At 68.4% G+C, this 23,335-nt stretch overlaps 5 protein-coding genes across 11 annotated transcripts in view; 3 read left to right on the top strand and 2 right to left on the bottom strand.

Annotated features, from left to right (window-relative positions):
* The first annotated feature begins 650 nt into the window (after positions 1–650).
* Positions 651–18,909, top strand: LOC128801871 (RNA-binding protein 4B-like). 6 transcript variants are annotated; one of them, XM_053968008.1, is made up of 4 exons: positions 651–728; positions 1,913–2,334; positions 2,599–2,701; positions 18,823–18,909. In XM_053968008.1, the coding sequence occupies exons 2-3, from the start codon at positions 1,923–1,925 to the stop codon at positions 2,685–2,687; spliced, it is 501 nt and encodes a 166-aa protein (XP_053823983.1). In that variant the 5' UTR covers positions 651–728; positions 1,913–1,922; the 3' UTR covers positions 2,688–2,701; positions 18,823–18,909. The 6 variants fall into 6 exon arrangements, with proteins under 6 accessions (XP_053823983.1, XP_053823979.1, XP_053823982.1 ...); XM_053968004.1 differs by lacking the exons at positions 2,599–2,701; positions 18,823–18,909 and adding exons at positions 3,375–4,079; positions 4,518–5,028; XM_053968007.1 differs by lacking the exon at positions 18,823–18,909 and adding an exon at positions 3,375–3,463.
* RBM14 (RNA binding motif protein 14) lies at positions 6,000–11,020 on the bottom strand. 2 transcript variants are annotated; one of them, XM_053967993.1, is made up of 3 exons: positions 10,622–11,020; positions 6,879–8,502; positions 6,000–6,511 (listed from the first exon to the last, which is right to left on the bottom strand). In XM_053967993.1, exons 1-3 carry the CDS (start codon positions 10,965–10,967, stop codon positions 6,304–6,306), a joined length of 2,178 nt encoding a protein of 725 aa, XP_053823968.1. In that variant the 5' UTR covers positions 10,968–11,020; the 3' UTR covers positions 6,000–6,303. The 2 variants fall into 2 exon arrangements, with proteins under 2 accessions (XP_053823968.1, XP_053823969.1); XM_053967994.1 differs by lacking the exon at positions 6,879–8,502 and having other exon boundaries at positions 6,370–6,511; positions 10,622–11,018.
* CCS (copper chaperone for superoxide dismutase) lies at positions 11,246–14,690 on the bottom strand. Its single transcript, XM_053968012.1, has 8 exons — positions 14,595–14,690; positions 13,887–13,959; positions 13,660–13,797; positions 12,420–12,600; positions 12,278–12,338; positions 11,742–11,819; positions 11,521–11,624; positions 11,246–11,440 (listed from the first exon to the last, which is right to left on the bottom strand). Exons 1-8 carry the CDS (start codon positions 14,622–14,624, stop codon positions 11,284–11,286), a joined length of 822 nt encoding a protein of 273 aa, XP_053823987.1. The 5' UTR covers positions 14,625–14,690; the 3' UTR covers positions 11,246–11,283.
* LOC128801870 (RNA-binding protein 4B-like) lies at positions 16,836–21,717 on the top strand. The gene is given in 5 exon segments (XM_053968003.1): positions 16,836–17,386; positions 18,823–19,244; positions 20,579–21,274; positions 21,346–21,419; positions 21,575–21,717. Coding segments are annotated over 3 exon segments (1,668 nt in total). The 3' UTR covers position 21,274; positions 21,346–21,419; positions 21,575–21,717.
* A 385-nt stretch (positions 21,718–22,102) lies between these two features.
* LOC128801850 (EH domain-binding protein 1-like protein 1) overlaps positions 22,103–23,335 on the top strand; it is a 5,915-nt gene continuing 4,682 nt past the window's right edge. Inside the window, exons 1-3 of the mRNA XM_053967977.1 lie at positions 22,103–22,118; positions 22,464–22,576; positions 22,828–22,897. Coding sequence (XP_053823952.1) covers positions 22,103–22,118; positions 22,464–22,576; positions 22,828–22,897 — 199 coding nt within the window. The remainder of the gene's footprint in view (positions 22,119–22,463; positions 22,577–22,827; positions 22,898–23,335) is intronic.

Below are 23,335 nucleotides of genomic sequence, written 5' to 3'. Positions count from 1 at the left end.
GAGGAGAATGGGCCGGGGTGGGATGGAAATGGGACTGGGACTGGGACGGGATGGGATGGGATGGGATGGGATGGGATGGGATGGGATGGGATGGGATGGGATGGGATGGGATGGGATGGGGCTTCGGCAACGGGGAGCGCGGGGCACTCCAGTGCTCCCAGTACGAACCTCCGCGCTCCCAGCGCTCCCAGTACGGACCCCAGTGCCCCCAGTACCTCCAGCGCTGCCAGTGCTCCCAATACCCCCAGCGCCCCCAGTATTCCCTGCGCTCCCAATACCCCCAGTAACCCCAGTAAGGGGCCAAGCGCTCCCAGTACGGCTCCCAGCGCTCCCAGTACGGTTCCCAGCGCTCCCAGTACGGCTCCCAGCGCTCCCAGTACGGTTCCCAGCGCTCCCAGTACGGCTCCCAGCGCTCCCAGTACGGTCCCCAGCGCTCCCAGTACGGCTCCCAGCGCTCCCAGTACGGTCCCCAGCGCTCCCAGTACGGCTCCCAGCGCTCGACGCGCCCCCCACCCCATGAATGGACCGCCCCCGCCCCCCCCGCAGCAGCCTCATGGACCACTCCTCCCCTCTCCCCGCCCCTCCTTCCCATGATTGGCTGCGGCCGCCGCGTGGGCGGGCTCAGCTGGCGGTTCGATGACCTCACGCTGCGGCATTTGACGGACAGCGTCGGAGGCCAATGAGCGCGCGGGAGGCGGGGCGGGGCCGGGAGACGCCGCCGCCATTTTGTGAGCAGCGCGCGGCGGACGGGGCAGGTGGGGGCGGGGGGGGCCCGGGGGGGGTTTCGGGACCGGGAACCGGGACCGGGACCGGGGGGGACACATGGGCCAGGCCCGGACACCGCCCCGCTGGGGCGCCCGCAGGCCGCGGGGGATGCGATCCGGGACGGTTTGGGGGGGGTCTCGGGCCTGTGGAGGGGAGGGGTTTGGGGGGGGCTCAGATCTGAGGGGTCTCAGGCCTGACGGGGGTCTCAGCCCCGGGGGGACAAGAGGGGTTGGGGGGGGTCTCAGACATGGGGGGTTTTGGGGTTCGGGGCGTGGCTCTGCGCTGCGGGGGGTGCAGGGATTTTGGGGTGTTTGGGGTCCGCCGTGCAGGAAAAGGGGTGTCACAGACTTAGGTGGATTTTCGGGGTTTCAGAGGTTTAAGGTGGTTTTTGGGGTGTCAGAGGTTTAAGGTGTTTATTTTGGGGTGTTTGTGGGCACAGTTTAGGAGGAGGACAGCAGAGCTTTGGGGGGTTTATTTTGGGGGGGATTTGAGGTGTTTGAGGCTCCGCCCTGAAGGAGCAGAAGCAAAATTCGGGGGGGATTTGGGGTGTTTGGGGCTGTGCCCTGTGAGAGGGCCTCAGCCCCGGGGGCTACCTTGAGGTTCAGGGTTTCTGATGGGATTTGGGGTGTTTGGGGCTATGCCCTGAATGAGCAGGGGCAGAGTTTTGGGGTGTTTGTTTGAGGAGATTTGGGGTCTTTGGGACTACAGCCCCAGGGACACACACAGACGTTTGGGGGCTTTATTTGAGGGGTGTTTGGGGGTCCAGCCCTGAGCACAGAGGAGATTTGGGGTATTTGAGAAGGTTTTAGGGTGTTTTGGGGCACAGCCTCAGGGACACACAGAGATTTGGGTGTTTCAGGGGATTTGGGGACACAGCCCTGGGCACACACACAGCGATTCAGGGTGTTTATTTGGTGTTTTGGGGGGCACAGAGGGAGGTTTAGGGTGATTCAGGGGGTTTTTGGGCACAACTCTGGGTGCACTCACAGAGGCTGGGGATTCTGGGGGGCACAGCCCTGGGCATACAGAGGTTTAGGGTGATTCAGGGGGGTTTTGGGCACAGCCGTGGGCGCACTCACAGAGGCTCGGGCTGTTCCTCGGGGGTTTCGGGGCTGCTCGGGGCTCACGGCGGCGCTGTCCGGCGCAGGCGGGTCGCGATGGTGAAGCTGTTCATCGGGAACCTGCCGCGGGAGGCGACGGAGCAGGAGATCCGCTCCCTGTTCGAGCAGTACGGGAAGGTGCTGGAGTGCGACATCATCAAGAACTACGGCTTCGTGCACATCGAGGACAAGACGGCGGCCGAGGACGCCATCCGCAACCTGCACCACCACAAGCTGCACGGCGTCTGCATCAACGTGGAGGCCAGCAAGAACAAGAGCAAGGCCTCCACCAAGCTGCACGTGGGCAACATCAGCCCCGCGTGCACCAACCTGGAGCTGCGCGCCAAGTTCGAGGAGTATGGCCCCGTCATCGAGTGCGACATCGTCAAGGACTACGCCTTCGTGCACATGGAGCGGGCCGAGGACGCCGTAGAGGCCATCCGGGGGCTGGACAACACCGAGTTCCAAGGTGAGGCGCGGGGCTGGGCGGCGGGAGGGCTCTGGGGTTCCTGGCGGACGCTCCCGCCGGCCCCGGCTCTGGGGTCGATCCCGGATGTGACCACGGCCGGCTCCGCGGGCCGTAAAGCGCCCTCGGGGCTCTGGGGTTGGTGTCGGTTGGTGCCCGCCCCGCCGCAGCTCCCGGGGCCGCCCGCGCGGCGCGGCCGGAGCGAGGGCTCGGGCTCGGGGGCTCTGGGCCGGGGAGGACGGGACTGACCCATCTCTGATTAACCAGCACGGCCGCCCCGCAGGAGGACCCCGACGGCGACGTCCTGTGCCGGGCCGGAGCAGCGGGTGACGCCAGGCTGCCGCCCGCCCTTGTAGCCTTGCCCAGCCTGGTAAGAGGGTGACGGAGGCGCCCGACCCCGCGCCCGGCGTCGCTCGGGCGCTTGACGGGGCTGAGCGGCCGGACTCGAGCCGCGGCGCTGGCGGCGGTGATGGCGAGCGCGTCTCCCGGCCGGGTGCTCAGGGCGGCGTCCGGCGCTTCACCCACATGGCGGCGGGGCCGGACCGGGCGCTCCTGGTGCTGCTGGGGCTCCACACGTCCCGCCGCCCCCATTCCGGGCCTTCCCCAAAAAACAGCGACCCAGCTGGGCCGGCGCAGCTGCACCCAGAGCCGTCCCGGCCGCGTCCGCGCTTGGCTTTGCCTCGTGCCGTGCTCGGGCCAGGCCCCGTTTGCACCGGAGTGCTTCCCGGTGTTGCATCCCTCGCGCCGCCGCTCCGGCGTTTTCCGGCGCGAACCTTTGCGGTCACATGAGGCCGGCAGTGCTGGGTCCGACCCCGGACTGCCGGGGCTTTGCCGGGCTGGCCGGCGTGGCCGCGCTCGGCTGTGGCAGCACGTCCCGGTCAGCCGCTGTCCAGCGTCCATCTGGTGGCTCACGCTCGGTCCCGCGGCGGCTCCTCCCGCGCCGGTGGCTGTGTAGGGCTGGGGGGGTGGCAGCCGGTCCCGTCCTGTCCCACCGGTGCCCCGGCACGGCCGCACTGACCCTGCCTCTCGCGTCTCTCCCCAAGGCAAGCGGATGCGCGTGCAGCTGTCCACCAGCCGGCTGCGGACGGCGCCCGGGATGGGAGACAAGAGCGGCTGCTACCGCTGCGGGAAGGAGGGGCACTGGTCTAAGGAGTGCCCGGTCGATCGCCCAGGGCAAGTGGCGGACTTTGCCGAGGCCTATAACGAGCAGTACGGAGCCGTGCGCACTCCCTACACCGCGGGCTATGGGGAGACCGTGTATTACGATGAGGCCTACGGCGGGATGGCCGACTACTACAAGCGCTACCGCGTCCGCTCCTACGCCACGGCCTCGGCGTACGACGCCTACGCGGAGCAGACCATGGCCCAGTACTCCCAGTACGCCCAGTACTCCCAGGTCCAGTCCTCGGCCATGGCCGCCACCACGGCCATGGCCGGCCGCATCCCCACCACCTTAGACGCGTACGACCGAGCGCTGCTGCCCACCCCGGGCGCGGCGGCCGCCGTCGCCGCCGCCGCCGCCGCCACCGCCGCGGCCGCCGCCGCGTCCTCCACGTATTACACCCGGGACAGGAGCCCCCTGCGCCGCACGGCCGCCGCGGCCAGCACCGTCGGAGAGGCGTACACGTACGAGCGTGGGCAGCTGTCGCCCGTCTCCTCGGTGGCCCGGGCGTCCCTCTACGACATGCAGCGCTTCGGGCGGGACCCGTACGCGGACCGGGCGCGATACTCCGCCTTTTGAGCCGGAGGTGAGCGCGTTGGCGGCTCTCGGCACCGCTGCCGGTGCTCCCGGTTGTGCCAGTCGAGGTTGAGGCGGGTGACGGGTCACGGTGACATGGACAGGCCCCACGGGCGTTAAAGCCTGGCTGTGGCAAGGAGATGCCGTGGTGAGAGAGCGGTGCCGGTGTCACTCTCGTGGCTGTAACTCACGTTCTGGCTGGGCCGGGCACAGTCCCCGCGGGGTGGGGGGTTCCCCCAGAGCCCCCGGCACGGGGGCAGCTCCTGCTCGCACGGGCTGTGCCCAGGTCCCGGCGGGCCCAGGGTCCGAGGGGGCCGGAGCCCCACCACTGCTCCACGTCAGGACTCTCTTGCTGCCAGGAAGCCGCAGCTCCCCAGGGCACCGGGGCTCGGCACGGTTCCGGATCGGCCCCGGGGGCACCTGCGCCAACTCCTCTTTTCTCTTACAGGTAAGATTTGTGCGGCTGGACGTCGGGGTCCCGTCGCACGCCAACTCGGCGCCGCGCGTCTCGGGCCGCGCCGGGTGCCACCGCCGCCGCGTGCCGCTCCCGGGCCCATTCCTTACGGACGCGCGGCTCGTCCTCAGCCCGGGCAGGATTAGCTCAGCCCCTCCCCCAGCTTCCCCCGCCCCCCTGGGCAGGATTTTGCTTTTCCAGGTAGTTTTGGGTCCCCACCCCGGGCTCAGGTGTGAGCGCGCAGCCGCAGCCATCCCCCAGCGCCAGCTTTGCTTTGCTTCGCCGCCCCCTCGCTCCCCCAGAGCTCTTCCCGAGTCGTCGTTTTGCCTTTTTTTTCCTTTATTTTTTAAGAGGGTGGATAATCCAGTGGTAGGTTTTTAGCCCAACGCTGTAGCTGACCGGAGGCCGCCGCACCGCGCCGGCGGGGGTGGAACCCCCCAAGTGATTTAGAGTCCCCCTGACCCCACTTTCCAGTAAAATAAAACTCAAAATTTTTAACAAACGGCGCTGGCTCCGCCCCCGGTTCTTTCTTTGCACTCACGTCCCCTCAGAACACGGCGCGGAACCTTCTCGACTCCCGGGTGCTGCCTGTGCCCTGCCTGGCTCTGCCCATGCAGACCAGAGTCCCCAGGGAGGGGCTGCTGCAAACGGGATCACCCCAAAATGGTCCTGGGGCCCCCCAGAGGGGCACCCAGGGGTGACAGAGGATGTCTGTCCCCAGCTCTTCCTCCTCCCATGGGCAGCAGGAGCTGCCACTTAACCTGCCCACGGCTAATTAGTCTGTAGGCTGCCTGGTTTGAACCAAACTGGTTCATTTTGTCCCCAAAGTGGCTCATTTGTCCCCAGACTGCTCCTGCCTCTCGGTGTTCATCAATTAAGGCCATTAAGCCCAGGATATGCGTTTGGTGATGCTGCCAGTTCTGCCTCGCCAGCGCCGATCGGTGCCATGGTCACCCATGGGTGCTGCCATCGCCACACTTGGGGCCAGGCCTAGGGGTGTGTGGCCACCCTGGAAAGGAGGGGAGAAGCATCAGATCCTCCTGCCTGGCTATCTACCGTGGTGCTTAATGAGCCTTGGCCATCCCTCCTTTGGCACAGCCGGACTGGGCTGTGACCGGTCCCTGGGGAGAGATGGGGACAGGAAGAATCTGCAGGAATGGTCACGGTGGTGACACTGGTACCTGCCATGGCATGCACCACCCCTCAAAACTAGCTTTCCTCACCCAAAACAAGTGCCGGCACAGGTCGGTGCCCGTGATCCTTGCGGTGGTGTCGTGGCAGGGCAGAGTCTGGCGCTTCTGCTGCCTGCTCTGAACACTGCTCATCCTCCAAATCCACTCCTCCGTGGTGGGAAAGCAGCTCCAGCACCGGGAGCACCATCAGCCAGGGCTGGGTGATCATGGTGGCACTGGGAGGTGTCCCCAGGGGTGGGAGTGGACGCCAGGAGTGGGAAAGAACCAGGCGGGAGGCATCGGGCACCGGAGCAGACCTCAGTGTTTATTTACAGTCATAAAAAACCTCCGGCACCGTGCCAGGCCTGACACTGGAAACGGGGAATTTGCCCAAAAAATGGGACAACTCGTGGTATAAAAGAGTCTGCGCCTCCAACCCTTGGCGGGTTATGAACCGGCACTGAGCGCCTGCAGGGGATGAACCGCGCGGCCACTGCCAACCGTAACCGCAGAACCTTCTAAAAAACTCAAACAGCAAAACCAGAAAGAATCGGCTGAAAAAGAACCGTCCGTGCCCCAGCGGGGCGGCGAGTGGGGCCGCAGCCGGCTCAGAGTCGGCGCTGGTAGCCCGAGTGGATGCGGGCAGGGGGCAGGTAGTCGCTGTAGCCACCCGAGTAGCGGGCATATTCGGTGTGCGTGTCCGGCAGTCGGCGGTAGTCCAGCGGGGACTTGGTGGGCGAGCGGCGGTACGCCAGCGGTGAGTCCGCTAAGCGCCGGTAATCGGCCAGCTCGGACAGACGGCGCTCAGAGCCATACCTGGGCGAAAGAAGAGAGGGGGATCAGCCAGGGGGGATGGCAGCCAGATCCGCCGCCAGCGGCAACACCGCGTCCCGCCCGGGGACGCACCGCGATGGGTAAAGCCGGCGCAGGATGGGATCGGACACCAGACACCGCGGAGGCCCCGCTGTTGTGTCACTGCCTCCCCTCACCCACACCAAGCCCCGTCCCCTCCCCGGGATCTGCGCGGCGCGAGCAGAGCCATAGCGCCCACTGCGCCGGGCGATAGCGAGCCGTGCCGGTGCCACACGGCGCTGGTCAAGCCGCGAGCGGTGCGCCGGAGCCCGGCAAGCCGACGAGCAGCGGGAGGCAGGGGCGGGGGTTGGTGCCCCGCCCGGCACCGTACCTTTTAGCCAGAGAGGACGATTTTTTGTACGGGTCGTCGTAGGCGGCACTGCGAGGCGGGGAGAGACGGGTGCGCTCGTAGGGCGGTGCGGCGGTGGCCTGTGCCAGGCCCAGGTAGGAGCCCGCCGGCTGCCCCAGCTGGCTCGGCCCGTCGTAGGCGCTGCCTGGCTGGGCTCGGTACGCAGCTGCCAGCGAGGCGGAGGACGGCTGCTGCACCGGGTAGGAGGCCGCCATGGCGCCGGAGGCCTGTGCCCGGTATGCAGCCGTCAACGGGGCAGAGGCCTGCGCCTTGTAGGAGGCGGCGGCGACGGCGGCCTGGCTGCCATAGGACGCGGCCAGCGAGGAGCCCGTCTGCGCGCCATAGCCAGCGGGGAGCGCGGCAGCCGCTGGCTGGTTGCCGTAGGACGCGGGCAGGCCCGTGGCGGGCTGGGCGCCGTACGAGGCCGAGTGGCCCACAGTGGGCTGGGCGCCGTACGAGGTGGACAGCGCGGGTTGGGCACCGTAGGAGGCAGAGTGGCCGGCCACGGGCTGGTAGGCAGCGGCGGCGTGACCTGCCACAGCCTGGGCGCTGTAAGAGCTGGCGTGCACTGCCACGGCCTGGGCGCTGTAGCCGGCAGACAGCACGGCGCCGGGCTGGGCGCCATAGGAGCCGGCGTGGCCATCAATGGGCTGGGCGCCGTAGGAGCCTGCGGCCAGCTGGGTGCCGTAGGATGCCACGTGCACAGCCACGGCCTGGGTGCTGTAGGAGCCGGCAGAGCCGGCAGCGGGCTGGGCGCCGTAGGCGGCGATGGCGGGCTGGGCGCTGTAGCCAGCTGAGTAGCCCGAAGCGGGCTGGGCGCTGTAGGAAGAGGCCAGGGCAGCGGACTGGACCCCGTAGGAGCCGAGGGAGTTGGCGGCCGCGGGCTGCGCACCATACGAAGCTGCAGCGGTGGGCTGGGCACCGTAGGAGCTGAGGGAGTTGGCGGCAGCGGGCTGAGTGCCCGCGGCGCCCAGGGAGCCTACCGAGGGCTGGGAGCGGTAGGCGCTGCCCAGTGAGGCCGAGGGCTGTGCGCGGTACGCGGCGGCCTGGCCCGTGGTGGGCTGTGGGCGGTACGCCACGCCCAGGGAGGCCGAGGGCTGGGCTCGGTACGTGGCCCCCAGTGAGGCCGAGGGCTGGGCGCGGTAGGCGGCCGGCTGCGCCGTAATGGGAAGCGTCACCGCCGCGTAGCCGGCGCGGGTGGGTGAGCGCCGCAGCGGGCTGCGGTCCCTGCCAAAGTAGGAGGGGGAGGCGGGCCGGGGCTGCGCATCGAAGGTGTCGTACTTGGCGCCGAAGCGCTGCTGGTAATCGTACAGGGAGGGGGTGGTGGCGTAGCCGGCGCCCGTGGCCGAGGGGAAGGCAGCGTCGGCCGCCCGGCGCTGCTGGTCGAAGCCCTCGATCTTGGGCTGGAACTTCTCGCGGTACTCGAGGCCGATGCGCTTGGTCTTGTCGACGCCGAGGGCGGGCGGCGGCGCCTGCCCCGTGCCCTTCTTCTGCACGTTGGTGGAGAGCTCCACGTTCACCCGGCGCCCCTTCACCTCCTTCCCATTTAGGTTTTCGATGGCAACTTTAGCATCAGCTTCGTTCTCCATGTGCACAAAGGCATAGTCTGACAAAGCAGCAGAGAGAGCAGTGAGGGGAGAAAACACAACTCGTTACAGGAGCCGGCGCTAATGAGCCGTGCGGCGGCAGCGGGACGGGCGCAGGACGGGTGCTGCCGGCCCTGGGACGGCGCTGCCGGCCCCGCTCGCCGGAGAAGACACAACCACCACCATCGGCTCTGCCCCGTGCTCGTTTGGTCACGGCCCACCCGGCGTCCCCCAGCTCACAGCCTCCCCCAGCCCGCCTGGCTCCCTCCGTGTGCCCCCAAGCTCTGCCTCCTGTGCCCCCTCCCAGCCCCTCCCTGGCACATGGGGACGAAGGGCCCGGGCTGGGCTGGCAGTGCCAGCAGCGTGGGCTCAGTGGGACGTCCTGGCAGTGAGCGGAGCAAAGCTGAGAGAACCGGCGCCAGCACAGAGAGCGGGACAGAGGAAGGGGGGAGAAAGCAGGGAGAGGAAGAGGAGACAGAAAAAGACAAGGACAGAGAAGGCAACAGGGACTTAAGACAGAGAGTAAGATGAGGGAGAAGAGGGAAGGAGGGAGGGAAGGAAGGGCCTGAGCACCCCCTGTGAGTGCCCAGCCGTGGCGAGGAGCCGGTGCCACACGGCATAACCGTGGCTCGGCAGCACAGAGTCGTCTCAGGACAGCAAGGAGCAGGGAAGCAAGACCTGGTGGCAGCTCTGGTGGCCGCCTGTGGCACTTGGCCCAGCAGGTTTGGGGGCTGGATGCCCCCATGGTGGTCGGGGGCTCAGCCCCGTGGCACGACGGGTCCGGGGCCGGCACAGGGCAGGAGGGCAGCGACCCCGTGGTGTTTCCCTGCAGTCACAGACTGAGAGCACCAGAACCAGTGACAACCCACCCAAGGGTGTGTGGTGTGCTGGGAGAACCACTGGCCAAGCAAACCCATCCCAGACCTCTGAGCATCAGTACCATGTCCCCCTCTTCTTTGTCCCACCAGTGCCATCCCACCTCCCCCAGTTCTTGTCCCACATCCACACGTCCCACTCTGGAAGCCCAAAGAGGGAATGTCCCCTCCATGTCACCCCCAGCCCTGCTGCCACCACCTGGCGGTGGCTGTGGCACCCCCAAACCCGAGGGGACGCGGGGCAGGTTCTGCCGGGCTGTGCTGGTGGCTGTGACCTGGGACGAGAGAGCAGAGGAACAATGTCCCCCTCCTGTGGGCAGGGGCACACGGGCACTGCGGGGACATCACCAGGACTCCAGGGTCGGGTGAGAAGGGATGAGATGACAGCAGGGTCAGGGAGAGGGAAATGGAGTGACAGTTGTCAGTCCATCAGTGTGACACGGGTGACACTTGAGGTGGGGGAGGTGGGTGACCCCACCAGGGTGTGCTGGGGGTCCCCCTCGAACCCCTCAGGGGTTTCAGGGGGTGTTCTGTGCATGTCCCAGCTCCGTGTCCGAGCGTGTCTGTGGAGGCCAGGCCATGGCCTGGGGGATGATTTGGTCACAGAGGTGGCAGCAGTGGGCAGGGAGTCACCCCCCCAGGGCTGGGGGTGGTGATGGCACAGAACAAAGCTGCCAGGAGGGAGGTTATGAGGGTGTTCAGGAGTGTGGGGAGCTCACCTGGGCCACTTGAGGGAGGATGAGGTTGGCAAGAGAAGGGAGAATGTGGAGATTGAGGGGGCTGGGGAGCCCACACGGGTTCATATGGCCCCACCTGGGGTTTGGGAGGCAATTGCAGAGCATGAAGCCGGCTGGAGGAGGGTTATCGGGGGAGTTACGGGGTCAGGGGCACCCACAGGGGCTGGCACAGCCCCACCTGCGCCTGGTGGAGGCGATCGAAGACACGTGGTTGTCAGAGGGGGGGTTAAAGGGTCTGAACCGCCCACACAGGCCCGCACCGCCCCGGGCGGGGCGGGCGGAGGCGATGGAGGAGGACGTGGTTGGTAGAAGGGGGGTTACGGGAGCTCACTGGGGCTCGCACGGCCCCGCTCGGGGCAGGGGGAGGCGGCAGGAATCCCCCCCCCCGCTCCACCAGCCCGGGCCGCGCCGGGGTCCGGGCGGGGGCGACGCCGCAGTCGGACGGAACTCGGGTGCCAGGGATCACCCGGCGGCGCGGGCCGAGCTGGGCGGCGGGGGCCGCGCGGCCCCGGCGGCGGGTCCGGTACCTTTCACCACGTCGCACTCCACCACGGGGCCGTACTGCTGGAAGAGAGAGCGCAGCTCCCCGCTCGTGCACGCGGCCGACACATTCCCCACGAAGATCTTGCAGGTGTTGGTGGGGCGCGGCCGGGATGGCTCCACCACGATGCGGCGGCCGTGCAGCTGGTGCCCGTTAAGCTGCGAGATGGCGCGCGCGGCCGCCGCCTCGTCCCGCAGGTGCACGAAGGCGAACTGTTTCATGAGGGCGACGCCCAGCACCGGCCCCGCGGCGCCTGCGAACAGCTCGCTCAACTCCTCCGCCGTCGCCTCCTCGGGGACGTTGCCCACGAAGAGTTTGATGCCAGGACGCATCGCGGCGGGGATCGCTGTGGGGAGCGCGGCGGGGACAGAACCGGCAGCGGCGGCGGCGGCTTCAAAATGGCGGCGGTTCCTGAGGGCGGCGGGGGCGGTGCCGCGCGCAGCGCGCCTGCGTGCCGTGCGCACCGCCCTGCCTCAGCGCGCCTGCGTGCCGTGTGCACCGCGCGCGCCCCGCCCTCCTCTTTTCCCGCCGTGCTGGCCACGCCCATACCTTATTCAAACCACGCCCCAGCCGCCCCGGCCACGCCCTCCCTTAAAGGAGCCGCAGCGGCTGCAGAGCGAGGGGCGTTTATTCGGTCCCGGGGGGCTCCTAGAGGTGGGGGCTGGGGGTCCCCATGGCGGGGGTCCCCGGGGCAGCCCCACGGCTGCGGTCGCGCTCCTCCCAGAGGGTGACGCCGTCGCAGGAACAGACGCGTTTGGGGTTCTGGAAGAGCCCGGCCGCGCGGGCCACCACGCCACAGGCCAGCCTGGGGACACGGGAGGGTCAGGAGGGGTGACCCCCCCCCCTCCCCAAAACCCGCCCCCCTCGAGCCCCCCCAGTGCTCACCCCGGGCCCGAGTTGCCGGTGACACGGGACAGGGGGTGGGACCCCCGGCCCAGATCGTCCTCGCCCTCGGCCACCACCACGGAGCGGCCGATGATGTCCCAGACCTGGGGAGGGGGACTTGGGGGGGTCACAACCCCATAGAGACCCCCCCCACATTTGGGGACAGACCCTGCCCGGTGATGGGGCACAGCCTGGACCCCCCCCCAGCCCCCAATTCCCACCTTCAGCCTCGAGTCCTCAATTCGGAACTGTGCCCGGCCCTCGGCATCTGCCCAGATGTTCCCCAGGTCCCCGGCGTGCTGGGGGGGAGGGGGGGTCAGGAGCCCCCCCAAACTCACAGAGCACCCCCAACCCCACAGAGACCCCCCCCAAACCCTCCAGAGACCCCCAAACCCCTTCACTGCCCCCCAAACCCCTCTAAGACCATCCCAAATTGTCCAGAGACCCCCCAAATCTGCTAATTGCCCCCCCAAACCCCTCCACGACCACCTCAAACCCTCCAGAGACTCCCCAAATCCCTTCACTGCACCACAAAAAAACCCAAAAATTCCACAGAGCCCCCCTAAACCCCTCCACGACCACCCTAAATCATCCAGAGACCCCCCAAATCTCCTCACTGCCTCCCCAAACCCCTCCACCACCACCCCAAATCATGTGGAGACCCTCCAAATCCCCTCCAAGACCCCCCAAATCCCCTCCAAGACCCTCCAAATCCCCTCCAAGACTCCCCCCAAATCCCCCCCCAGCCCCAGCTCACCCTGTGCTGGTCCTGGGGTCCCCCGTGGGTCTCCCCGTCGGGGTTGAAGTGGCCCCCGCAGCTGGTTTGGGGGGAGAGAGATGGGATATGGGGGTGAAATTGGGGGTCCCCACCCCCTGTACCCCCCCCTCACCCCTCTCACCTGTTACAGGGGTCCGAGAGGTCCCCGAATTCGTGGATGTGGAGCCCGTGGGGGCCGGGGGGGAGCCCGGACACGGCCCCGTCCACGAGGCAGCGGCCGGGGGAGAGCTGCAGGAAACGGAGCAGCCCCCGGACCCCCCCGGGACCCCCCAGCGCCGCCACCGCCGCCCCCCCGGGGGGAGCTGGGGGGGGGCACGTCAGGGTCCGGCACCCCCAAAACCCCCCGGCATGAAAAGAACCTCAGGGAGCCCAAAATGTCCCCCCAAAAACTGAGCCTAAACTCAGCCAGGGGCAGCAGAACCCCCCCAGGAGCAGCCAGAGCTGCACAGGACCCCCCCAAAATCTCTGTGACCCCCCAAATCCCTGTGTGACCCCCCCAAAATCTCTGTGACCCCCCAAATCCCTGTGTGACCCCCCCCAAAATCTCTGTGACCCCCCCCAAATCCCCTCTGTGGCCCCCCAAATCCCTCTGTGACCCCCCAAAACCATCTGTGACCCCCCAAAACCCTCCCAGGATCCCCCAAAACCCCTCTGTCACCCCCCAAACTGCCTTTGTGACCCCCCCAAAACCCTCTGGGACCCCCCCAAAATCTCTGTGACCCCCCAAATCCCTGTGTGACCCCCCAAAATCTCTGTGACTCCCCCAAAACCATCTGTGACCCCCCCAAATCCCTGTGTGACCCCCCAAACTGCCTCTGTGACCCCCCCAAACCCTCCCAGGATCCCCCCAAAATCTCTATGCCCCCCCAAAACCCTCTGTGACCCCCCCAAATCCCTGTGTGACCCCCCCCAAAACCCTCTGTGGCCCCTCCAGACCCATTGTTACCCCCCAAAACCCCACTATAACCCCCCAAACCCTCCCAGGACCCCCCAAAACCCCACTATAACCTCCAAAACCCCTCTGTGACCCCCCCAAAACCCTCCTGTGACCCCCCAAAACCATCTGTGACCCTTCCAAACCCTCCCAGGACCCCCCAAACCCTCCCAGGACCCCCCCAAAACCCCACTATAACCTCCAAAACCCCTCTGTGACCCCCCCAACCCCCCCCAAAACCCTTCTCACCCTCAGGGGAACCCCCCCAAGCCCTTGAGCAGAACCCCCAAACCCCCAAATCCCTGATTGTGCTGGGCCACAGCAGCACCCAAACCCCACCGGGACCCCTCGGGACACCCCCAAAGCCTTCCAGGAGCCTCCCCCCAGAGCCCACTGACCCTCGGGGGAGCCCCCAGACCCCACTGACCCTCGGGGGAGCCCCCCATGCCCTTGAGCACGGCCCTGCACCCCGAATTCTCCAGCAGCTCCCGCACTCGCTCGGCCGCCGCCGTGGTCTCCACCAGCACCGAGTGCTCCTGGGGCCGCAGCTCCAGCAGCTTCACGTCTGGGGGGGCACAGGGGGGCTCTAGGGGGTCCCCCAAAACCCTGGGGGGGGGGTCCCCGGGGGTTTGGGGGAGGGCTCGGGGGTCTCACCGGGGGCCGCGTCCAGCGCTGCCCGCACGGCGTCGGCGCAGCCCTGGCAGCTCATCTGCACCGAGAACTCCAGCTGGGGGGGGGGGAGAACGGGGGGGTTCGCGCCCCCAAATTGTTGGGGGGAAGGGGGGAAAAACAGGGTGGAAGTGAGAGGGGAAGTGTGGGCACCTCAAAAAATGGGGGGTGAAAAGGGAGGCGGCACCCCGAAAGCGGAGGGGAAGGAGCCCTGAAGCCGCAGAGCTGCCAGGGAAGCGCTGTGGAAGGGATTCTGCACCCCCAAAAGTTGTTCCTGAGGCTCTGAACCCCCAAACCCGCCCTGCCAGGGGGTCCTGCACCCCTTTAGGGGATGCAGCACCCCTAAAAGTGCTTCTCAGGGGGTCCTGAACCCCCAGACCCGCCCTGCGAGGGGTCCTGTACCTCCCAGACTGCCACGGATGAGGCTCTGAACCCCCAAACCCCGCCGGCGAGGGGGTCCTGCACCCCTAAAAGCGTTTCTCACGCGGCCCTGAACCCCCAAACCCCCCTCGCGGAGGCTCCTGCACCCCAAAAGCGCCGTGGGCGGGGTCCCTAAACCGGAGCGTTTCACCCCCAAACCGCCCGTCCTCCGCTCCCCGAGCCCTCGAGCCCCTCCGTCCCCTGCTCCCCCACTCCCCGCGCCCCTCGGCCCGCCCGGTCCCGACCCCCCGGTCCCGTCCCGGGGGTCCCGACCCGGCAGCTGCTCCCGCCGGGCTCCGCCATGGCCGCGGACTCTGACCCCGGAACCGCTCTCGCGTCACTGCGCCGCGACGGACCCGTCCTGCCGCCGGACCGGATACGGCCGCACCACGGGGGAAGGGTTTAACGGTAGCGCCACTTCCGGCGTCCTGTCGTCATGGCAACGGCGCGGGGTCCGGAATGGGCCCGACGGGGAATTTGGGGGGCTTTTGACGGGTTTGGGGGGGGGTTTTGGGGTCCGGAAGGGTTTTGGTGGCTTAGGGGGCTTCTGGGAATGCGACAGTGGGAATGGCGGCGTGTTGTGGGATGCAGTGGGGTTTTGGGGGGGGAAATTTGGGGTTTTCCGTGGAGGGGGTGGGGGCTGCAGGGGTCAGGGGGCTCATCCCGCCCACGGGGACACAGCAGCGACCCCCCAAAATCCCCTCCGGGGGGTCCCGAATGTGACCAGCACTTCCCAAAACGCTGTAGGCAATAGTTGCAAAAAAAAAAAAACCCTTTATTTGCCCCAAAATGAGCTCAGACACGGCTGAGGGAGGAAATTTGGGGATCGCGGCGGTGGAAATAGGAGACCCCCAAAATGATGGAGCTGCCTACCAGGGGATACAGCCCCCCCAGAGGGCTCAGAGCCCCCCCAAATCAGGGGTCAGACCCCCCAGAGGGCTCAGAGCCCCCCAAATCAGGGGTCAGACCCCCCAGAGGGCTCAGAGCCCCCCAAATCAGGGCTCAGCCCCCCCCAGAGGCTCGGAGCCCCCCAAATCAGGGGTCAGCACCCCAAAAAAGCTCAGAGCACCCCCAAATCAGGGGTCAGAACCCCCCAATCAGGGCTCAGCACCCCCAAATTGCTCAGAGCCCCCCCAAATCAGGGCTCAGCCCCCCCAGATCAGGGCTCAGGACCCCCAAAGTGCTCAGCCCCCCCAAATCAGGGGCCAGCCCCCCCAAATCAGGGCTCAGCCCCCCCCAAATCAGGGCTCAGCCCCCCCAATCAGGGCTCAGCCCCCCCCAGAGCGCTCAGAGCCCCCCAGCCCCTCAGGCCAGCCCCTCCCGGACCTGCTGCACCACCCTGGCCCTCACGGCGCGTCCCTCGCGAGCCCCCGGCCCGGGGGGCGGCGGCGGCGGCGGGGGGGGCTCGGGGTGCGCGGGGGCGGGCGGGAGCCCCTCGGGGGGCTCCAGGGGGACGCGGCGGCGCAGGGCGATGTTGTGCAGGATGCAGCAGGCCAGGAAGATCTGGCAGACCTTGGGGGGGCTGTACTGGAGCCCCCCGCCCGCCAGGCAGCGGAAGCGGCGGCGCAGCAGGCGCAGCGTGCGGCGCAGCGGGGCCAGGCCGCGCGCGTGCAGCGCGTTGTAGCGCAGCTCGGCCGCGCCGCGCGGGCCCGCGATCGGCGTCAGCAGCCACGGCTTGAGCGGGTACGAGCGGTCACCTGCGGGGAGCGGGGAGGGGCACCCTGAGGCACGCCTGGAGGGCCAGGGGTACACCTGAGTTACACCTGGAGTGCCAGGGAGACACCTGAGTTACACCTGGAGGGTCAGGGGTACACCTGAGGCACACCTGGAGGGTCAGGGGTACACCTGAGTAACACCTGGAGTGCCAGGGGTACACCTGAGGCACACCTGGAGGGTCAGGGGTACACCTGAGTAACACCTGGAGTGCCAGGGGTACACCTGAGGCACACCTGGAGGGTCAGGGGTACACCTGAGGCACACCTGGAGGGTCAGGGGTACACCTGAGTTACACCTGGAGTGCCAGGGGTACACCTGAGTAACACCTGGAGTGCCAGGGGTACACCTGAGGCACACCTGGAGTGCCAGGGGTACACCTGAGGCACACCTGGAGGGTCTTTCCACGAGCCAAGATCTCCGGGATCCCCCCAAATCCCCCCCCCCAGCAGCCAGACCCCCTCCTTCCATGAGCCGAGATCTTTGGGATCCCCCTACCCCTCAGAACACCCCAAAGACCCCCCAAACACCCCTCACCCAACACCCAACCCCCCTCCCCAGCAACCCGACCCCCTCTTTCCACAAGCCAAGATCTCCGGGATCCCCCCAAATCCCCCCAAACCCCCCTCACCCAGCAGCCAGCCCCCCTCTTTCCATGAGCCATGATCTCCGGGATCCCCCCAAATCCCCCCAAACCCCCTCTTTCCATGAGCCAAGGTCTCCGGGATCCCCCCAAATCCCCCCAAATCCCCCCAAATCCCCTCACCCAGCAGCCAGCCCCCCTGGCTCCCGCCGCCCTCCATGAGCCGCGCCAGGGCCGAGTTCTCGAGCACGGTGGCGTTGGCGCACGAGCCGGGGAATTTGGCCACCACGTTGGTGATGTGCCCGCGGCCGTCGCACACCACCTGCGCGTTGATGGAGTGGAAGTCGGCGGCGTTGCGGAACAGCGGCTCCTCGCCGGCCGGAGCCCGCAGCGCCACGTGCATGGCGCCCACCAGCCCCAGCACGCCGGGCAGCGCCGCGGGGTCCCCGGGGGGCGCGGGCACCGCCGGGAAGGCGATGTAACGGGCGGCTCGGCGCTGCAGCGCCGCCAGGAACTGCGCCAGGCACTTGGACATGGCCGACTGGCTGATGCCCGTGCTGAGGCGCGACGCCGCCTGGAAGGAGCCCGAGGCCAGGAAGGCCAAGGCCGCGGTGACCTTGACGGCCACGGGCAGCGCGTGGCTGCGGCCCGTGAGGCTCTGCAGGTCGGCACCGAGCTCCCGGCACAGCGCCGCGATCGCCGCCCGGTCCAGGCGGCAGCGCCGCAGCGCCTGCTCGTCGCTCAGCTCCAGGAAGGAGCAGCGCACCCGGTAAATGCGCTGCGCCGGGTACGGGCGGCGGCGGCGGCGGCCGCGGCGGGGGATCGGCGACGGGGATGGGGCGGTGGGAGCGCCGGAGGGCTCCGGGAGGGGGCTCCGGGATGGGGGCGTGGGTGCGGCGTGCGGGGCGTGAGCCCGGCCCTGATCGCGGACCCGTTCGTGGGTTTCATCCCGGACCCGTTCGTGGGTTTCATCCCGGACCCGTTCGTGGGTTTCATCCCGGTCCCGCTGCTGCTCCCGGTCCCTGCCACGGTCCTGATCCCGGTCCCGGTGCTGCTCCCGGTCCCAGTCCGGTTCCTCGTCGCTGTCCCGGTTCTGTTCCCGGTGCCGGCGCCGCTCCCGGTCCCAGTCCGGTTCCTCGTCGCTGTCCCGGTTCTGTTCCCGGTGCCGGCGCCGCTCCCGGAGCCGCCGCAGCAGCAGCACCGCGTGGGACATGGCGGGGCGGGGCTACGGTGAAACGGGCGTGGCAAACCAGAGGTGTGGCTAATGCTGGAGGGGCGTGGCCAGACCCGGTCGGTCCCGGTGGCCGCGACACCCCGGTTTCTGACCGGGTCGATGCCGCTGGGGCGGCCAACCCCGGTGCCGGTGCCGGTGGCGACCGATGCCGATGGGAGCGGTTGGTCCCGCTCTGTCCCGGGGCCGGCGGGGGCAGTTGGTGGCTGTCCCTGGCCCTGTCCCGGTCGATCCCGACGCCGGTAGGGCCGGGTCTCTCCGTGTCCCGGCGCCGGTCCCCGCTGCTGTCGGTCCCGGTTCCGCCAGGCCACGCCCCTCCCCCGCGCTCTGATTGGCTAGCGCACCTGTCACGTGCCCTAAATCCCCACCCCTTTACTCACTTCCGGCGCGCCGCCGCTCCCCATTGGCCGCCGCGAGGGCGGGAGCGCTTTGTGCCCGACGCTGTCCGGGCTGCCGCTGGGCGGGGCTTCGCAGCGCCTCGACCAATCGCGTCGCACCGTTCCGCCGCTCTCGGCCAATCAGCGCGCGCGGTGGGCGTGGCCACGCGTGAGGCGGCCACCGCCATTTTGTTGCCGGCATCGAGTACCGGGCGAGGGGGGGGCGCGGTGAGACTCGGGGGTCCCGGGTGGGACCGGGAAGGGATGGGGAGGAGCGGGGAGGGAGCCGGGACCCTGCTGGCCGAGGGGGAGGGCTGCACGGCGCCCCGCGGTCTCGGGAAGGCGCCTAGGAGGGGGCTCAGACCCGGCATGGGAGCGGGATGAGGTCTGGGGGAGACCCGGGTCCCCCTCCATGGGCTGAGGGCTCACGGAGCACAACCGGGGCTGAGACTCCGGTGAGACTCTGAAGGAGCCCGGGCCTAGGGGGGTCTCTCCCCATCCCCTTTCCCCTCCCAGGAGCGGCTGCGACCCCTCACCAGGACGAGGGGTTGTGCGGGGAGGGTCTCACCGAGCCCCCCCTTCCCTGCCACCCCTCAGGCGGGTCGCGATGGTGAAGCTGTTCATCGGGAACCTGCCGCGGGAGGCGACGGAGCAGGAGATCCGCTCCCTGTTCGAGCAGTACGGGAAGGTGCTGGAGTGCGACATCATCAAGAACTACGGCTTCGTGCACATCGAGGACAAGACGGCGGCCGAGGACGCCATCCGCAACCTGCACCACCACAAGCTGCACGGCGTCTGCATCAACGTGGAGGCCAGCAAGAACAAGAGCAAGGCCTCCACCAAGCTGCACGTGGGCAACATCAGCCCCGCGTGCACCAACCTGGAGCTGCGCGCCAAGTTCGAGGAGTATGGCCCCGTCATCGAGTGCGACATCGTCAAGGACTACGCCTTCGTGCACATGGAGCGGGCCGAGGACGCCGTAGAGGCCATCCGGGGGCTGGACAACACCGAGTTCCAAGGTGAGGCGCAGATTTGGGGAGCACCAGGCTGGGAGGGGGCATGGGGAGGTTCTGATCTGGGAGGATTTTGGCTCGTTTTGGTGTTACCAGCCCCACTCTGTGGTTGGTGCTGTGTTCAGGGCCTCTTCTTGTCCCGGAGCGCTGGAATTTGGCTCTGGGGATGGTGGCAGGGGCTGTCCCCGTGCCCTCGTCCGGTGTCAGGGCTGGGGGCACCGTGGTGGCTCCGTGTCGGGGCAGAGTGGCTCCAGAGCGCTGGAGTTTGTAGGAATTCTGGGGAATTTACCTTAAACTCGTTGCTCAGGGCGAGTTCCGCCTCTGGGGCCTCCTCACGGGACTGGTGGGGTCCCTGTGCTGCTGGAATTTGGGGGAGAACGGGGCTGGGAGCCAGCGCCGTGTCCCATTGGCTCCCCTTGTCCCCAAGTCCTGCCTGGAACCGCAGGGACCCCCCTTGTCTGCGGGGCCTGGTGCCCACCCTGGTGGCTCCTGTCACCCCCACCCTCAGCGGTGCCAGGGGTGGCTCTTGGGGGGTCCCCATGGCTGCTGCCACCTCTTGGGGGTCCCATGGTGCTGGTGCCATTTCTGGGGGTCCCATGGACCACCAGCCCCAGCCCAGCTTTGCCACCACGGTCTCAGATGTTCTGATCTTTGACATAATTTAGTCTTGGTGCAGTAATTAAATAACTAAAATACAAAACAACGGCTGGAGTTTGTGCCTCTGACAGGGACCCCAAACAAAGCAGCCCCTGGGCTTTCATCCCCTCGGTGTGTGCGCAGGAAGGCCTGGGGGTTGGCACCTCCTGCCGTGTCCCCAAATGTCCCTCACCTGCCTGGGCCACGGGTGCCCAGGCCCTTTGTTGTGCCTCAGTTCCTGGTCTCTTCCCGGGGAACATCCCACGGTGCCAAAGGTGACTCTTGGCAGTGCCAGGGGTGGCTCTTGGGGGTCCCCAAGGGGTGGTGGCAGTTCGGGGACACCCCATGGTCCGACGCCGGCACTGGGGAACCCCACGGTGCTGGGGGGGATTCTGGGGGCCCCCAACGGTGCCAGGGTGACACTGAGGGGACCCACGACAGACTGCCAGTGCCAGGGATGGTCCTTGGGGACCCCGCAGGGCGGTGCCAGCCCTGTGTGACCCCGCAGTGCCAGAGCAGGGGGCGGCTCTGGGGGTCTCTGATGCCAGTGCTGGGATCAACTCTGGGGGTGCCACGGCCTCGTGCCAGGGCTGGGCTCAGCTGTGGGGGTCCCACGGCCCGATGCCGACGCCGGGCTGGCTCTGGGCGATCCCGTGGCCCGATGCCAGGCCGGGGTGACGCCGGGTCTCGCGTCTCTCCCCAAGGCAAGCGGATGCGCGTGCAGCTGTCCACCAGCCGGCTGCGGACGGCGCCCGGGATGGGAGACAAGAGCGGCTGCTACCGCTGCGGGAAGGAGGGGCACTGGTCTAAGGAGTGCCCGGTCGATCGCCCGGGGCAAGTGGCGGACTTTGCCGAGGCCTATAACGAGCAGTACGGAGCCGTGCGCACTCCCTACACCGCGGGCTATGGGGAGACCGTGTATTACGATGAGGCCTACGGCGGGATGGCCGACTACTACAAGCGCTACCGCGTCCGCTCCTACGCCACGGCCTCGGCGTACGACGCCTACGCGGAGCAGACCATGGCCCAGTACTCCCAGTACGCCCAGTACTCCCAGGTCCAGTCCTCGGCCATGGCCGCCACCACGGCCATGGCCGGCCGCATCCCCACCACCTTAGACGCGTACGACCGAGCGCTGCTGCCCACCCCGGGCGCGGCGGCCGCCGTCGCCGCCGCCGCCGCCACCGCCGCGGCCGCCGCCGCGTCCTCCACGTATTACACCCGGGACAGGAGCCCCCTGCGCCGCACGGCCGCCGCGGCCAGCACCGTCGGAGAGGCGTACACGTACGAGCGTGGGCAGCTGTCGCCCGTCTCCTCGGTGGCCCGGGCGTCCCTCTACGACCTGCAGCGCTTCGAGCGGGATCCCTACGGGGAGCGGGCGCGATACTCCGCCTTTTGAGGTGAGCGCCGGCGCCTCGGCCCGGGCGCATCCGCGCTGCCGGCACCCGGTAACAACATTTTCCCCGCCCAGGATCGCCGCGGAACCCCCGGGACTCGCCGCCGTCGCCGTGGCTCCGCAGCCCCCGGACGTCGCCGCCGCGTCAGGTCAGACGTGCCCCGGGTCGCCACCGCCGCGTCCCCTCCCCGTCACCGGGACCCCCCGTCCCCGCCGGATCCGCCGCTGCCGCCGCGCCCACGTGTCCCCGTGTCTGGGTGTCCCCGTGTCCCCCACCTCCCCTCACGTCTCTGCTCTCTTCCAGGTGCGGCAGCCTCGGATGGAGCCGTGTCCCCCCCGCCTGAGCCCCCCCTTTTTGTACGGCGCTTCCCCAGAGCCCCCCTGGCCGGGCGGGGTCGCCCCCGGCCTCACCCGCCCCTTTCCCGGCAAAATAAAAACTTTCCCCAATTCCTGTCGGGATTTCTGAGCGGGGGCGGGGTCTGCGGGGGGCGGGGCCGGTTCTGGCCAATCAGAGTGCAGCGCCTGCCGCGAGTTTTAAATCTAGCGCGAAATATGCAAATCGGCTCGCGGCCACAGGGGGCGGAGCGAATGCAAATCGAGGGCGCCAGCGGCCAATCCGATTTCGGGAAGGAAGGGGCGGGGTCTATGGACGTAGAGAGGCGGAGTTATGCAAATTTACGCAGCAAGGGGGACCCGACCCCATTTCACTCCCGGACCGTGGGATTGATTTTGGGCCCGGAACTTATTTCACACGCTCGCGTCACTGTTTCTGCCCGGACTTGAGTGGCTTTTCTGACATCATTTCCGGCGCGACGCCGTCTCCAGAGCGACCATGGCGCTGAACGGCGGTGAGGAACCGGCGGGACCCCCCCGAGCGCGGATCCCACCGGGACCCCCCCCTCAGCACCGGGAGTCACCCCGGAACCCCCACCCGCCACCGGGACCGCCCGGAGCCTTGAGGATCCTTCCCGGAACCCTCCGCCCATCACCGGGACCTTCCCGGGAACGCTCCGTGACCCCCCCCGGGCCCCTCCGTGCCCCTTCCCGGCCCCTCCGAGTCCCCCCCCAGCTCATCCCAGGCCTCCTTAACCCGCCCTCCCCTCGGTTTAGAACCCCCCCGGTAACCGAGACCCCTCCCCGGTAACCGAGACCCCTCCCCGGTAACCGAGACCCCCCCGGTTCCCCCCCCCCAGGCGCGGACGAGGCCGAGGCGCGGCGGGAGCGGCTGGACCGGGCGAGCCGGGCCATGGGGGCGCTGCTGCTCCGGGGCTACCGAATGTTGGGGAGCTGCTGCCCGGAGTGCGGGGTGAGCGGGGGGGGGAGGGGGGAGCCCCGGGACCCCCCGGGACCCCCCCGGGACCCCCCCGGGATCCTCAGCAACGGGGAGCGCTCGGAACGGGGGGAGGGGAGAGGAGCCGGGACCATCCCGGGATTGGGAATGGGGGGGGGAGGGGGGATGGGGGAGGGGCTGGGACCCCCCCCCGGGAATTGGGGGGTACCGGGGGGGGTGGGGGAGGGGTCCCGGTGTCCCGTGACCCCCCCGTGCCCCCCCCCCAGACGATTCTGCTGCAGGACAAGGAGCGGCGGCTGCTGTGCGTGAGCTGCCAGGAGCCCGCGGGGGGGCACGGTACGGGGGGGAGGGGAACGGGGGGGGGAATTGGGGATTTTGGGGGTGGGGGAGGGGATTTGGGGGGGAATTGGGGATTTTGGGGGGGTGGGGGAGGGGATTTTTGGGGGGGGGGAATTGGGGATTTGGGGGGTGGGGGAGGGGATTTGGGGGGGGAATTGGGGATTTGGGGGGTGGGGGAGGGGATTTGGGGGGGAATTGGGGATTTTGGGGGTGGGGGAGGGGATTTGGGGGGGAATTGGGGATTTGGGGGGTGGGGGAGGGGATTTGGGGGGGAATTGGGGATTTGGGGGGTGGGGGAGGGGATGAGCCAGGCACGGAGGATGAGGAGGGTCGGCGATTTGAGGGGGGGAGGGGCTGCAATTTATGAGCTCAGAACCTAAAGGCACTGGGGGGGGGGGAGGGGAGGAGAACCCCAAAATCCGTCACCCCCCCCCC

Source organism: Vidua chalybeata, chromosome 32 (genome assembly GCF_026979565.1).
Source record: "Vidua chalybeata isolate OUT-0048 chromosome 32, bVidCha1 merged haplotype, whole genome shotgun sequence".
Lineage (NCBI taxonomy): Eukaryota > Metazoa > Chordata > Aves > Passeriformes > Viduidae > Vidua > Vidua chalybeata.
The sequence above is the reverse complement of the archived record's forward strand: the minus strand, read 5'-3'. Positions and strand labels throughout refer to the sequence as shown.

Excerpts from the sequence above, each read along its gene's own strand:
- CCS (XM_053968012.1), bottom strand. The coding sequence starts at position 14,624 with ATGGCGGAGCCCGGCGGGAGCAGCTGCCGG. Across the intron at positions 13,960-14,594 it reads CCGGCGGGAGCAGCTGCCGG|CTGGAGTTCTCGGTGCAGAT; the intron begins GTCGGGACCCCC and ends CCCCCCCCCCAG. Across the intron at positions 11,625-11,741 it reads TTGAGGACTCGAGGCTGAAG|GTCTGGGACATCATCGGCCG; the intron begins GTGGGAATTGGG and ends CCCCCTCCCCAG.
- LOC128801871 (XM_053968004.1), top strand. The coding sequence starts at position 1,923 with ATGGTGAAGCTGTTCATCGGGAACCTGCCGCGGGAGGCGACGGAGCAG. Across the intron at positions 2,335-3,374 it reads GGACAACACCGAGTTCCAAG|GCAAGCGGATGCGCGTGCAG; the intron begins GTGAGGCGCGGG and ends TCTCTCCCCAAG.
- RBM14 (XM_053967993.1), bottom strand. The coding sequence starts at position 10,967 with ATGCGTCCTGGCATCAAACTCTTCGTGGGCAACGTCCCCGAGGAGGCG. Across the intron at positions 8,503-10,621 it reads GGAGTGCGACGTGGTGAAAG|ACTATGCCTTTGTGCACATG; the intron begins GTACCGGACCCG and ends CTGCTTTGTCAG. Across the intron at positions 6,512-6,878 it reads TCGTCCTCTCTGGCTAAAAG|GTATGGCTCTGAGCGCCGTC; the intron begins GTACGGTGCCGG and ends TCTTTCGCCCAG.